Genomic DNA, 12,271 nt, shown 5'->3' with positions numbered 1-12,271 from the left:
TTTCTAGGTGAAATATAAAGAAGACGGTAAGAAGGAGATGAACATCAACCTGTACTCTCTGCTGCCCGAGACCATCGACACACAGCACGCCAAAGAGGTGTCGAACCTGCAGAGTGAGGTACTTTAATCCCATTTTAATGGCTTTTTCTTTCCATCGTCAGTCAAGATAAACAACCTGTGTATGCAGTACTCCGAATTAAAAAAAGAGTACACATAATAATTTATGAGAAACAGAAAAGTAGGAATAAGAAAGTAAAGGTGCGATTTTATTTATCAGGATAAATATTACAAAGTGTTTCACACCAAATAAAAAAATGAGGGAAATGAATGTTTGAACATAGAAGACTGCAGATCTTTGTGTGATCTGAAGTCCAGTGAGTTGAAGTGTGGAGTAAACCACGAAACAGACGTCTGGCCTCAGTTTGTTAAATAATACAAAAAAATCTAATCCATTGAAATCTGGACAAAAAATGAAAACATGTGTTTCTTCTTCATCTCCTGCAGGTGAAATATAAAGAAGGTCTGAAGCAGAAGATTCAGAGCAGTTTGTACCATCGGCTCCCAGAGACCACAGAGACACAGCTGGCCAAACAGCTGTCTGAGCTGCAGAGTGAGGTCGGCACTCAAACAGGAAAGGCTTGAAATTTGTGCCTGCTTGTTATCAAGAATAAGTTGTTATTTTATTATTCAGTGTAGCTTTAAACCCCCCTCCCTCAGGCCAGTGTTGACTCTTTTGCAACCTGCAGTCAGCTGAGACAGAAGAAGTCACTTAGATGAGTGAAACGTTTCTCCCACTGAAAACGTCCAGATGAACAGAATCAAACTTTGGGGAAACCCAACAAAATCCATAAATAACAATCTGTTCAGAATCTACTCCTAATGTGCAAATGTCTTAAAACACCGGTAAACAGCAGGCAGCATTAAAACTAATTCTGTTGTTTCCATGTTCAACTGTTGTGCTTTGTGTGTGACGTGCACCAAGATAACTACTCAACCTGTCCGGGCAGCAGCGTAGCATATGAATGGCAAAGATTAGCTCCATGTGGGGTAAAGCAGTAACTACAGGCTGCAGAGAGTGATGCACAAGCCACCACTGATGCTAACGGTTCATTTGAAATTGCAGACCAAGTACAAGGAGGCTGGTAAAAAGGAGGCGACCGCCTGCCTGTACTCCCTCCTGCCTCACACCATGGACACGCAGCACGCGAAAGAAGCTGCAGAGCTGCTGAGTGAGGTAATGTGTTGTTTTCTTGTAGCATTACCTGACGACTAGTCATCCACAGAGGGATGATTAGGAGCAAATAAAAGATTCATATGTGACAATGAGCAAACATGAAGACAGGGAAGAGAACAGTTGGCAGGAAGGAATGAGCGTGACAGAAACAAAGAAGTACAAAGAAGTACAAAGAAGTGCGACCAGCACACGGCAATTCAAGCTAAACTGTCAGAGAGTAAAAGTATGTAGCATGATAAACATTTTTGGCTCCACAGGTAAAATACAAAGAGAGCGGGAAGAAGGAGATGTCCAGCTCGCTGTACGCCACTCTACCCGACACTTCAGAAACCAGCTTTGCCAGAGAGATGAGCGACGTGCTGAGCGAGGTAAATAAACCATCAAAGTATCCCACAGTCACCTGTTGATGACCAGAGCAGAATCTAAAACCACTTCAGAAGAGAAATATGACGGAAAGTCATCAAAACAGGAAACAAGATAAAAACGTTTGTGTTGCAGCAATAGAGCAAACATTTTACTGCCCAGAGCTGACGACAACAGAGTTCGGCTGCACATTTTGGCTAAAAAGAAGCTGTGAGACTTCAAAACTGCTCAGTTAGTTTGTATAAAAAGGATTTCTCTGTTTTCCTGAAAATAAGAGAACAAACTAAATTAGAGTAGAAGATGTGCTTTGTGCTTCCCCACCAAACGCTTTTAAAAACATGAGAGTGACGCGTGCTGCTGCACAGGCTGACGTGTTTCCTGTTACATGTCAAACGTTTAGTGTGACTCAGTCCAACATGCCACAAATACTCACTGTAGAGCACAAGATGTTGATTTCTCCACACTTGAAAATGCACTTTTTACTAAAAAATCAATGATGGGTTTGGATAATGGATGGAAACGTGACACATCAGTACTGTTGCTATAGTTACCTGGTTTTAATATACTTGATGCGCAGATTTAAACGTCATGGTTAGCCCGTTCGCTGGTTTCCAGGTTATCATTACATGAAAGTCATCGTCCGAAACAACGTCCCGATCTTAAAGTCTTGTGTGAGATTAGGTCAAATATGCTGTCTCGACATTTGTTTGCCTGACATTTTGGAGAGAGATCGAATAAACAGCAGCGCTTCGACATGCAGGAGGGATCCAGGCTGTGCTTCAACTGAGAACTGAGAGCAAAAATAGGGAAATGCAGAGAGAGCTGCAGTAAGAATGCCCTTTGATTAGTTATAAATAATCACTACCCAGATTATTCACCGCTCTCTGATGCTTCTACCTTAGACGCTCATCAGAGGGCAGATTAGCATCAGAAACAGGATCAAAGCATCGCAGGCTGTTCGCAGCACGTACTGGAGAGGAGTTAATAACAATATCTGATCTGTAAGCAACGGAAGATGGGAAACATTTGTTTTTAAGGATTCAGATAAAAGTGACATTTTTGCCTCTCACTTATTACAGTTTCAAAAAAGTCAATATTTCCACTAAGTTAGTTACACAGCTAATAAAACTGAGTTTTTCACCATTAACGATCCTCTAACATGTACATGATCGCATTTAAATGTGAAAAAGTGTTGGTGTTGGGGCCATTTTCTCTGCTTTTTACTGTTGGCAGACTTGTTCGACTGTGCAAAAACAGCCTGTTTATTATTCCTTCAACCACCTTCTGAAAAATCTTGACCGTATATGTGGGTGTCAAAGGACTGTGGGACGTGTTTTTAATACCTTTTCTTGCAAACAACAGACTGGTTGGTTTGTGAGCAGCTGTAGGCTGTATAGAGTATGTGGATTTTCACGTATGTGTTGCAAATCCATGTAAAACACATATTCTAAATGTGCTGCATACGTGCTCACAAAACTTTATCAGTGTCAGAATATTCTACGTCTTAGATTTATGACAGAATATCACAGTAGTGTTTACATGACTATGACCTGGAAGCGGAATATTTCTCCAACATAGCTCAAGGCTGGTTGTGCAGCATTCAGTCCTTTTAAAACCCTTCAGGATATTTTACATTACTTGTCCATCTTTTCCAGAACAAGTACAAGGAGGCTATGAAGAGAAACCTCTCTCAAAGTTTTTACTCACAGCTCCCAGAAACCATTGAGACTCAGTTTGCAAAAACAGTTTCTGGGCTGCAGAGCGAGGTAAATGTCTCTACAAACGTTATCTGCATTATCTTCCCAGGGGTCCTTGCAAATTATGTCCAAATGTTTAAATGTGTGGTTTACAAGATAATAACGTATTACATCTATGCAGATGGAACAAAACTCTATGTTTCACTCACTCTTTTATTTGATTCACATTTGGTTCAGTGGTTAAAATGACAAAATAAATGTAGTTGCACAGGACAGAGATGGAGACGGAGCTTTTTTGGAAATTGAGATATGTCTATTTGGAGAAATCTGCCCTATATTTTGTTTATTCATTCTTCTTTTTTGTTAAGATGAAGTACAAAGAAGCAGGAAAGAAGGGCGTGTCAAGCGCCCTCTATTCAACTCTACCTGAGACTCTGGAGACGCAGCACGCTAAAGAGGCTTCTGAGCTGCAGAGTCAGGTACCTCAATTCACTCATCAGCCAAATGTCTCAGAGGTATCAATACATTTAGTCATAGGGTCCAAACCAGTATATATAAACAGAGGAATTGCTTTTCCCACATGGTGCAAACTTTGAGGACTTTTACTATTAAGTAGTAACTGGATTCCTGTGCAGAAAAGGATATGGATGTTCTTATTAAAGCGATTAAAGACATCGTAAATAATGTTCTTCTACATCTGTTCTAGCTGAAGTACAAGCAGCCTTTAAAGAAAGATGGGCCCAGCCTTTACCACCTGATGCCAGAAACCAACGACACACAGTTTGTTCGTCAGCAGACAGAGATGCTGAGTGAGGTACGATTTCTACCTGCTCTTAGGTAGAAATGTTTTTCATCATCAATGAACAAAGTACCTCGATCAGCTCTGGTATGCGAGTCCGTTTGTCTCCCCTTCAACAGAGAATTCAGTCTCCAGATTTATTATGTGATCAGTTCAGTAAGCTTTCAAATAAAACGTGACCTGTATAGACAAGAAGTCTGTATGATGTGATCCTGCTGTAATAATAAAAAATATCTGTGTGAATGAAGAACTCTTTGTTCTCATCCTGCTGGCTCTGCTTTGCTTCATTACAAGGTCAAGTACAAAGAAGATATGAAAGAGATGAGTTTCAACTTGTACTCTCTGCTCCCCGACACCCTCGACACCCAGCACGCTAAAGAGCTGACGGAGATGCAGAGCGAGGTGAGTGCTCTGAATATTCAAAGTGCAGTCAGGTCTCATAGAATAACCCAGAGATGATGCTGATTTTATGCAAATATGATTAAATGTAAGATTGTGGTGATATTTACAATTTCTTTTATATTTGCAATTTCTAGCTGAATTAAATACTGAGTTCAGTCAAGATGCATGAGCTCTCATGACGTCTGGCTCCTATAAAATAGGCCAAAAAAGCCATAGATCAACTTTAAGGTAAATGCACGTCAGACCACGAGTGTCTGGTTTTATATACTACAATTCAAAATGTTAGGGACCTATTTCAGCATTTCTTACATTTATAGATAATAATATAGGAAGGAACCAGAATTGTATGTATTTCATTAAGGCACTGAGGAGGTATTTATGACCGTCATCTGGAGAATTAAAATAGTCAGTGTAATTTACAGGAATTTATTATAATCAGTCTAAAACTGGCAACCATCTCAGCCTGTATCCAAATAAAAGCCATATTTGTAGCTTTAAGCAAATGCTAAGCAAATAATAAATATAGATATTTAGCTCTATTTATTATTTGCTTAACAAACCAGGTTAACAAACCAGGTTGGTTATTAACAGTGACGCAACTAATTCTACAAACATATCCCGGATAAGCCCCCAACTGTCACAAGATTTTTTAGGTTCAAACGCCCACATGAATTCTCCCCATATCAGCCAGTTGCCCTCTAATTTAGGCTAACACTACCTTCAAGAAAGTGGAAGAGAAAAACATAATTTGTATACATTTTCATAGTCTTTATGTTTCTGTGGTAGGTAGGAACCTCGGTGTAGAGTTAACTGCACATGACTGATTTTTTTAGTGCTAACTGCACTTAAATCTCCAGTGCAAATTGTGTCTTTCAGGCAAAATACAAAAAGGCCAGTAAGAAGGACACATCGACATCTCTGTACCACCGACTACCTGAAACTCTGGAGACACAGCACGCTAAAGAGGCTTCCCAGCTACAGAGTCAGGTATGCAGGAATATGACTAAAAACTGTTAACAAAAGTCTAAAAACTTTTGTTAACATGAACTTTCAACCGTGAAGCTAGATCCAAACTAGCAAACTGAGAAGAAGCATGTGGTGGTAAAGCTTACTTTAAAAATGGTACACAAAAAAATCACGAAAGTTTATTTGTGAATGTCTATATTTTGTCTCTGTGTCATGTAGGTCTCATATAAAGACGCTGTGAAGAAGTACTTGTCATGTCCAGTTTACCACCTGCTCCCTGATACTCTGGAGACCCAGTTTGCCCGAGAGGTCACCGACCTGCAAAGCCAAGTAGGTGCAGAGAGACACGGCTGCTTTAGACCAACCTGCAGATTCAATCCTTAAAGCTGTCATAATACATAAAATTATGCCTTACACATGCAGGTCTGGTGCATCTCTTGTTAACTAACCACAATAGTACTCTAATAACGACTGAAAGAAGCATTAATTCAAAACATGATCAGACATCATGTCATGAAGTATCAATAACCTGCATGTATTAAACATGAGGTACAAACCCTGTGACTGCTGTCTCCGCTGTGTGTGATCATGATGAAACTATTACTTAAGTGAAGACATATGCAGACAAATCCAGCTTAGCACTGCTGATGTGATGAGCTCAGTAGATGGTAAAATAAGTCATTAGTTAGTTTAGTTAACTATTTAATAAACAATAAACTCCCCCATCCACACTTCAGTTGGTAGCTTTGCAGGATGAAATGACTAACAGTTATTCAGTGACGTTCACACTGTGATTTGAGTGGAGTGATGATTGGCTTCCCCAGCATAACTCTGACTAATCCCAGTGTGGTACTGGTATGACTTCAACCTTACTTTATTTCTTTTAATCAAGGAAAGCCAACTCGGCCCACTGCAGACCTGTGGGAGTATTGGACTCACTGTGTGGCATTTAGAGGGGTGCTGTTTCACTCATCGTACTTTACAGCCAAGTCCTCAGGGTGTAATCAGGAGGACAGAACGGAAGCAGCACAGTTAAATACTGACAGTGTTAAGCAAATTATTTTGAATAAAATGGCAATGAAGTCTGAAAGAAGGCTCTGATTGGTCAGAAGTTGATGTGTCTTCTAATAATTTCTTTAGATACATTTCTAAAGCAATTTTTCTTAATCCCATGTTACAGATCCTGTTTTCTGTTTTGATTGTAGAAAAAGTACAAGGAGGGGATGAAGAGCATGTCTCAGAGTTTCTACTCTCAGCTGCCTGAAACCGCTGAGACAAAGTTTGCTAAAACGGTGTCTGAGCTGCAGAGCGAGGTGAGATGAAGGAAACTTGAGAGGATGATCAAAAACACTTAAATGTGTTGATGAAAGATAGAAAGAAGCTGTAAGTGTTACATAAAGCTGCTCTTCAGTGAAAGCCTAAATTAATTTGGACAAACATGATGAAGCTAATTTAGTAACGTTGGGACTGAGAATGTGAACGTTTATGCTGCAGATTTAGATGTTTGACAGCTCAAACCAATAAAGCAGTAAAGAAACTGATCTTATTCTTTATGTGATCTTCAGACAAAGTATAAGAAGTCAGGGAGGCAGGAGACCGGCAGCAGTTTGTACTCTGTGATGCCTGAAACTCTGCAAACTCAACACGCCAAGCAGGCCTCACAGATACAGAGCCAGGTACTGTTTGCTGTTTTTATGAGATAAGAAACATATTGTCAGGAGGTAAGACACACCAGAGATTCCTTCAGTTTATTAAAGTCCAGCGGCTTGCCAAGCCTAACGGAGGACCGTCAAGTTTTTAATCAACACACTTTAAGTTAACTGTTGTATCATAAAAGCCTGGTGTTCATGTTTTCACATGTATTTGCATAAAAAGGCTTAAACTGTAAACATTTTGAATTTATATCAACATAGTGATGGCTGAAAATAGTTCAAAAATGAAAGCTGTGCTGATGTTGGAGACCATTTGCAGAATAGCAGCTGGGAATCCTTCTGCTCTTTCTTCAATGAAATGTGTAAAACAAGCAAAATGTGACCCACGGTGACTCAAACTCTGGACCTTTTGCTCTCCTTGTCCATTTTATATCCCACTAATCTAACCAATCAACTTTGAGAAATCCACAAAACAGGTTTATAATCCTACAAGACTCTTTGCAATTTTAAACCCTTAAAATAGCTTTAAAAAATAATAAAAAAGAGAAAAGGGACAGAAGAATGAGGGACATCTGTGTCTTATATGTTATGCTTGTGGTAGTTGTGCCCATGTACAATAAAAGTTCACTCAGACTGTGTCTTACAAAGTGAGAATTATTGAATGCAATTAAGAAATCAAACGTCTTTCATTTTTTGAAGTACCAAACATTTGACTGACAGTTTATTTGGTTTCTAAGTGGTTTTGAGCTGCCACACGTCTTCTTTCCGTGCAGACTAGTTACTGGCAAGTTGTTCTTTTAAATACAAAAAAAATCTTTGTGTAATTTACTCGTATCTGCATACAAACTGTCATTGTCTCGCTGTGTGCTGCATTGTGAACTTTATTTTCTAAACTGTCACATCCATCGCCTCCTGCTATCATTACCATTATACCCTGCTACGCAGTCAGTGTTTGGATCTGTTAGCTTAGTGGGATTTTAAATATGGGAGGTTTCAGGAGTTAAAGGTCACCAGTTTTAGTCTCCCTCTCCTTCCATGAGTTGTCAAACCTCATGGAAAGAGAGGCAAAGCTGGCAGATGGTGCAGTGAAGTCTCCAACTTTGGCATCGCTTTCATTTTGAAACAATTTTTCAGCTAAAACTAGAACAAAACAGTCAGGCCACAGTTATTCAGTGTAAAGAAATACTTTAATAGTTTAATGCAAACCACATCATTCATCTCTGGATGTGAATGGTGGCAGCTCGGTGCTCTCCTGCTGCCAGATCCAGTCCTTTCTCCTCATAAACATGCTCTCTTCTGTGTGTCTAACAACTCTCCTGACTCAAACCCTGAATGCCTTTTCACTACTCAGTTTACGTTTTCAATAAAAGTAAAAAGAAAATAAAAGAACATAAAAACAGTTCTGTTGACCCTGCAGGTGAAGTACAAAGAGGACGGGCAGAAGGAGCTGTCGTCCACTTTGTTCTCCAGCCTTCCTCAAACCCTGCAGACTGAGCTGGCCAAAGACGTGACGGAGCTGCAGAGTCAGGTGACAAACACTCATCCAGCCACTGCTGTGCCTCAACACAGAGGCTTTTATTCAGCAGGAAACTTTTCAAGTCCGAGTCTGAAACTTTCCCAATCGGCCTTTTCTTCAATCTGATCTGTGTGAACACTCATTCTGAAGTTCCTCTGAATCAAACACTGTGGTGTTTGAAGCTGCTGCAAAAGCACAAAAAGTTTGGGAAACTATTTCAATGATATTTTACTTAACATGAAATCTTTCTCACTGGATAACAGATGAGTTCAAAGTCTAAGTGAACGTTAAGATGATACAGTCCATATTTTCCTGCAGTGCTTGTTGATGATGTGACTGAATAGAAGTGCACGTCCAGTTGTTCCTGGTGACCTTTAAGGTTTCCTCCTGTGCACGAGTTCATGCTGTGCCTGTCGAGCTGTCACAAAGTGTTTCTGCTGCAGCTTCTATTATCTGAGGAGGAGGAAGGTTTTCCAAAAATACAACATTAGTCAGGCTGACTCAGCTAGACTTCTTCTAATCACTGCTCGAAGTTAAGAAAACTTTCGCTGTGCTGAAAATAAGTGAAGACAGAAATGTCTGAACTTAAAGTGGAGTTATGAAATTGAGGATGGGGGCAACGCTGAGCCTCGAGAAAGCAAAGTGTTTTATTGCACATTAACAGAGATGTGTTTGTTTGGTTTGTGGTGCAGGTGAAATACAAGGAGGGCTGTAAGAAGGAAATGTCCTCCTCACTCTTCCACCTCATGCCTGAAACACCAGAGATGCAGTTTGCCAAGCAGATGTCGGAGATCCAGAGCGTGGTGCGGCTCTGTTCTCTCTCATCACACACTGATATCTTCCATTCTCCTGTGCATTTCAATGTTCTCTTATTTCTGTTCATTGATTTGTGTTTATTCCTCTTTGAAGGCAAAGTACAAACAGGACAAAGAGGATCTGCCCAACACTTTGTACTCACTGCTGCCCGAAACTCTGGAGACTCAGTTTGTTAAAGAGATGGCTGAGACACACAGCGAGGTGGGAGCTCCGAGCTTACTGACCTGCAGCACTCATCATGACTTTAAAGATTTTTCTCCTTGGAGTGAATCCTCTTGAATGTCTGAAATATCAGGGTGAGATAAGGATGAGATTTGCACACCTTGCTGAGACTGACTGAAGTCTAAAAGCAGGAGACCAAAGCTGACGAGTTGAACTAAATCTTTATTTGGGCTCAAGCCATCAAACTGCAGGAGTACAAAGAGACAAAGACCGAAGAGAAGACAGGACTATTTATACACAAAGAGTAATCAGGGAAGTTAAAAAATGAGACAAGTGAGACACAGATGGTTACAATCAGACTAAAAAAGGAAATACCAACAGCAGATCTTTTTCTAATGGCTGTATTTATTAAGTCATTGTAGAAATTTATGGCACAACGGATTGAAAATAGGGCAAAAAAAGTTTTTTAAGCATGTACGAAAAACATATCAAAGACTAGTATAGTATGTGTGCAATCAGAGTCCGAGCTGAGGCAGGCCTGCAGCGTGTTGGACAGCTCAGCCATAAGTCTCAGTTTAAACCCATTAAACTTTTGTATTTATCAGGTAATAACGATCATCAGCATCCAGTAGAAGTAAACTAGAAAACAGTAAATGAAGTCCAACAGAATTCAATCACCTCTTTCCGTTTTCCCACATTCATGTCATGTCTTAGCTACACAAGGTCAAACAGTTCATCCTATTGGATGCAGCTGGTGATGTCACAGTAGTTGCTACGTCACCTCCCAGTCGCCTGCAGAGCTGATAACGCTGCTCAGTGAAGGATGAGATATTTCCAGTCATGAGTAGCTGGGAAACAGTTTGAGGCAGGATGAAGTTGTGAGAGTGTGATTCTGTGGGGATTTAAAGTGTGTGTTTGTTTGACAGGTGAAGTACAAGCAGGCAGGTAAGCAGCACGCGGCGTCGTCTCTTTACTCCAAACTGCCCGAAACTCTGGAGACCAAACGCGTCAAAGAAGTGACTGAACTGCAGAGTGAAGTGAGTGAATCCTGCTGTGTGTGGTACCATCGCTCTACCTCAGTCTGCTTTTCCATTATTTCACACTTTTCAAGTTTAGGTTGGAGAAAGCGTTACTTCTAAGTGTTGCAGAGGTAGTTTGGGTGAAAAACACTTATTCGTTTTATTGCACTGTAAGATTACATCAAGTGCAGTTCCATATATAGCACAAAACAACAGGCAGCAACCCAAAGTGTGTTCCAGTTAGGGGAGAATATATCACCAGTCCAAGTATAGGAAATTATAAGCACAAAATAAAAAAGCCACATACACATGATTCATGTCCACAGACCAACTGAGGCCTTTACATGCTCTTGCTGTAGCTGCGTGCGATCTCATCAGGTACTCCAGGTTCCTCACATAGACAAAGACGTGTCGAGGTTAGTTGGTGATTCTGTCTCTCTGTGTATCCCATCCTGTGACACCTGGGATACTCCAGGATAGATGGGTGGAAGTGAAGCTAAGGAAAAAACACTGAATAAATATGGTTGGAATATCGTAAATAAGAAAATTATTACGTTAAACAAATCTACAAGTAAAAAACATACACTTGATACAAACCGTGAGGCACCTCAGGCTTGACTGGAAGCAGGAACTGATTTAAAGTTGTCAGCTGTTTGACTTTATGTGGGATGACAGATTAATCCAGAGCCAGGAGGCAAGAACAGAGGAGACCTGTCACCCTCAGTTTTTAGGTTAGAGGGGGGGCACTGAGGGAAACTGCTGAGGATGACTCCAGTGAACTGGCAGCAAAATGTGGAGTTACTCGATCTGCAACATACAGCTGAGCTGATCCAAAAAATAAAATGTAAATAAATCCTGATTCCACAGCTAACCAGTGCAGCTGAGCTAAAACTGAAGTGATGTGTCGTCTTTTCTCTGGACCGATTAAAAGCCAAGTAGCTGCCTTTTGAACCAAAGAGTCGGACAAACCAAATGTACTCCAGGCTGGAAGTCACAGCAGCATCAACTACAGTTTGCTTAAGATATAAAAGCTGTTTTAATTTATCAGTCTGGTAAAAGCTGCCCTCCGTACGCAAGAACTGTAAGGTTTTCATTTATCGTTCAAACTGGATATCTGTTGTACAGTGTCCTTGGGTGCTTTGAAAGGCGCTATTTAAATAAAATGTATTATTATTATTATTATTATTATTATTCACACTTAGCAGAGCTAATGTTGTTTGAGCTCAGGCTCCAAAACTGCCATTTCCACTATAATTTAATACAAATACGTTGGGTTTTCACCCAAATGTAGAAGGTCACATGTGACAAGTAGATAAAACTGAGTGTCGTCAGCATAATGGTGAACATGGTGTTTTTGGTTGATGTGTATAGAAGAAAGAACCTAAAACATTTATAATAGTCTCTGAGAGATGAACTGAAACTGAAAACCAGCTTTGTGAAAGAAATCATGGATCGAGATGTATCTCTTATGTCATCTCTGTTATTATCTGTTTCCAGTAAGCAGCAGAGTAAAATGCAGCTGAACTGATGCTTAAAGACTTTTCAGAGGAATTTTAAAAGCAGCACAGAAACAGCTGTGAAGTGATCTGTTTGTGCCAGTTGTAAAACAGGAAAGTTGGCAGGTAACCCAGCAAGCCCCTTTTTA

The 12,271-nt window shown here is 40.2% G+C and overlaps 1 protein-coding gene across 4 annotated transcripts in view; it reads left to right on the top strand.

Moving 5' to 3' along the window:
• The window catches only part of LOC101487744 (uncharacterized), a 74,788-nt gene that overhangs the window by 18,282 nt on the left and 44,235 nt on the right, over window positions 1-12,271 (top strand). For all 4 annotated transcript variants that reach the window (XM_014413951.4, XM_014413952.4, XM_014413953.4 and 1 more), the window contains 16 exons: window positions 8-118; window positions 505-615; window positions 1,124-1,234; window positions 1,492-1,602; window positions 3,253-3,363; window positions 3,663-3,773; window positions 4,001-4,108; window positions 4,388-4,495; window positions 5,372-5,482; window positions 5,681-5,791; window positions 6,667-6,774; window positions 7,027-7,137; window positions 8,531-8,641; window positions 9,322-9,432; window positions 9,539-9,646; window positions 10,534-10,644. In XM_014413951.4, coding sequence (XP_014269437.3) covers window positions 8-118; window positions 505-615; window positions 1,124-1,234; window positions 1,492-1,602; window positions 3,253-3,363; window positions 3,663-3,773; window positions 4,001-4,108; window positions 4,388-4,495; window positions 5,372-5,482; window positions 5,681-5,791; window positions 6,667-6,774; window positions 7,027-7,137; window positions 8,531-8,641; window positions 9,322-9,432; window positions 9,539-9,646; window positions 10,534-10,644 — 1,764 coding nt within the window. The remainder of the gene's footprint in view (window positions 1-7; window positions 119-504; window positions 616-1,123; window positions 1,235-1,491; window positions 1,603-3,252; window positions 3,364-3,662; window positions 3,774-4,000; window positions 4,109-4,387; window positions 4,496-5,371; window positions 5,483-5,680; window positions 5,792-6,666; window positions 6,775-7,026; window positions 7,138-8,530; window positions 8,642-9,321; window positions 9,433-9,538; window positions 9,647-10,533; window positions 10,645-12,271) is intronic.

This window comes from Maylandia zebra, linkage group LG9 (genome assembly GCF_041146795.1).
Source record: "Maylandia zebra isolate NMK-2024a linkage group LG9, Mzebra_GT3a, whole genome shotgun sequence".
Lineage (NCBI taxonomy): Eukaryota > Metazoa > Chordata > Actinopteri > Cichliformes > Cichlidae > Maylandia > Maylandia zebra.
Note: the sequence above shows the minus strand (reverse complement) of the source record. Positions and strands in the feature narration are given on the sequence as shown.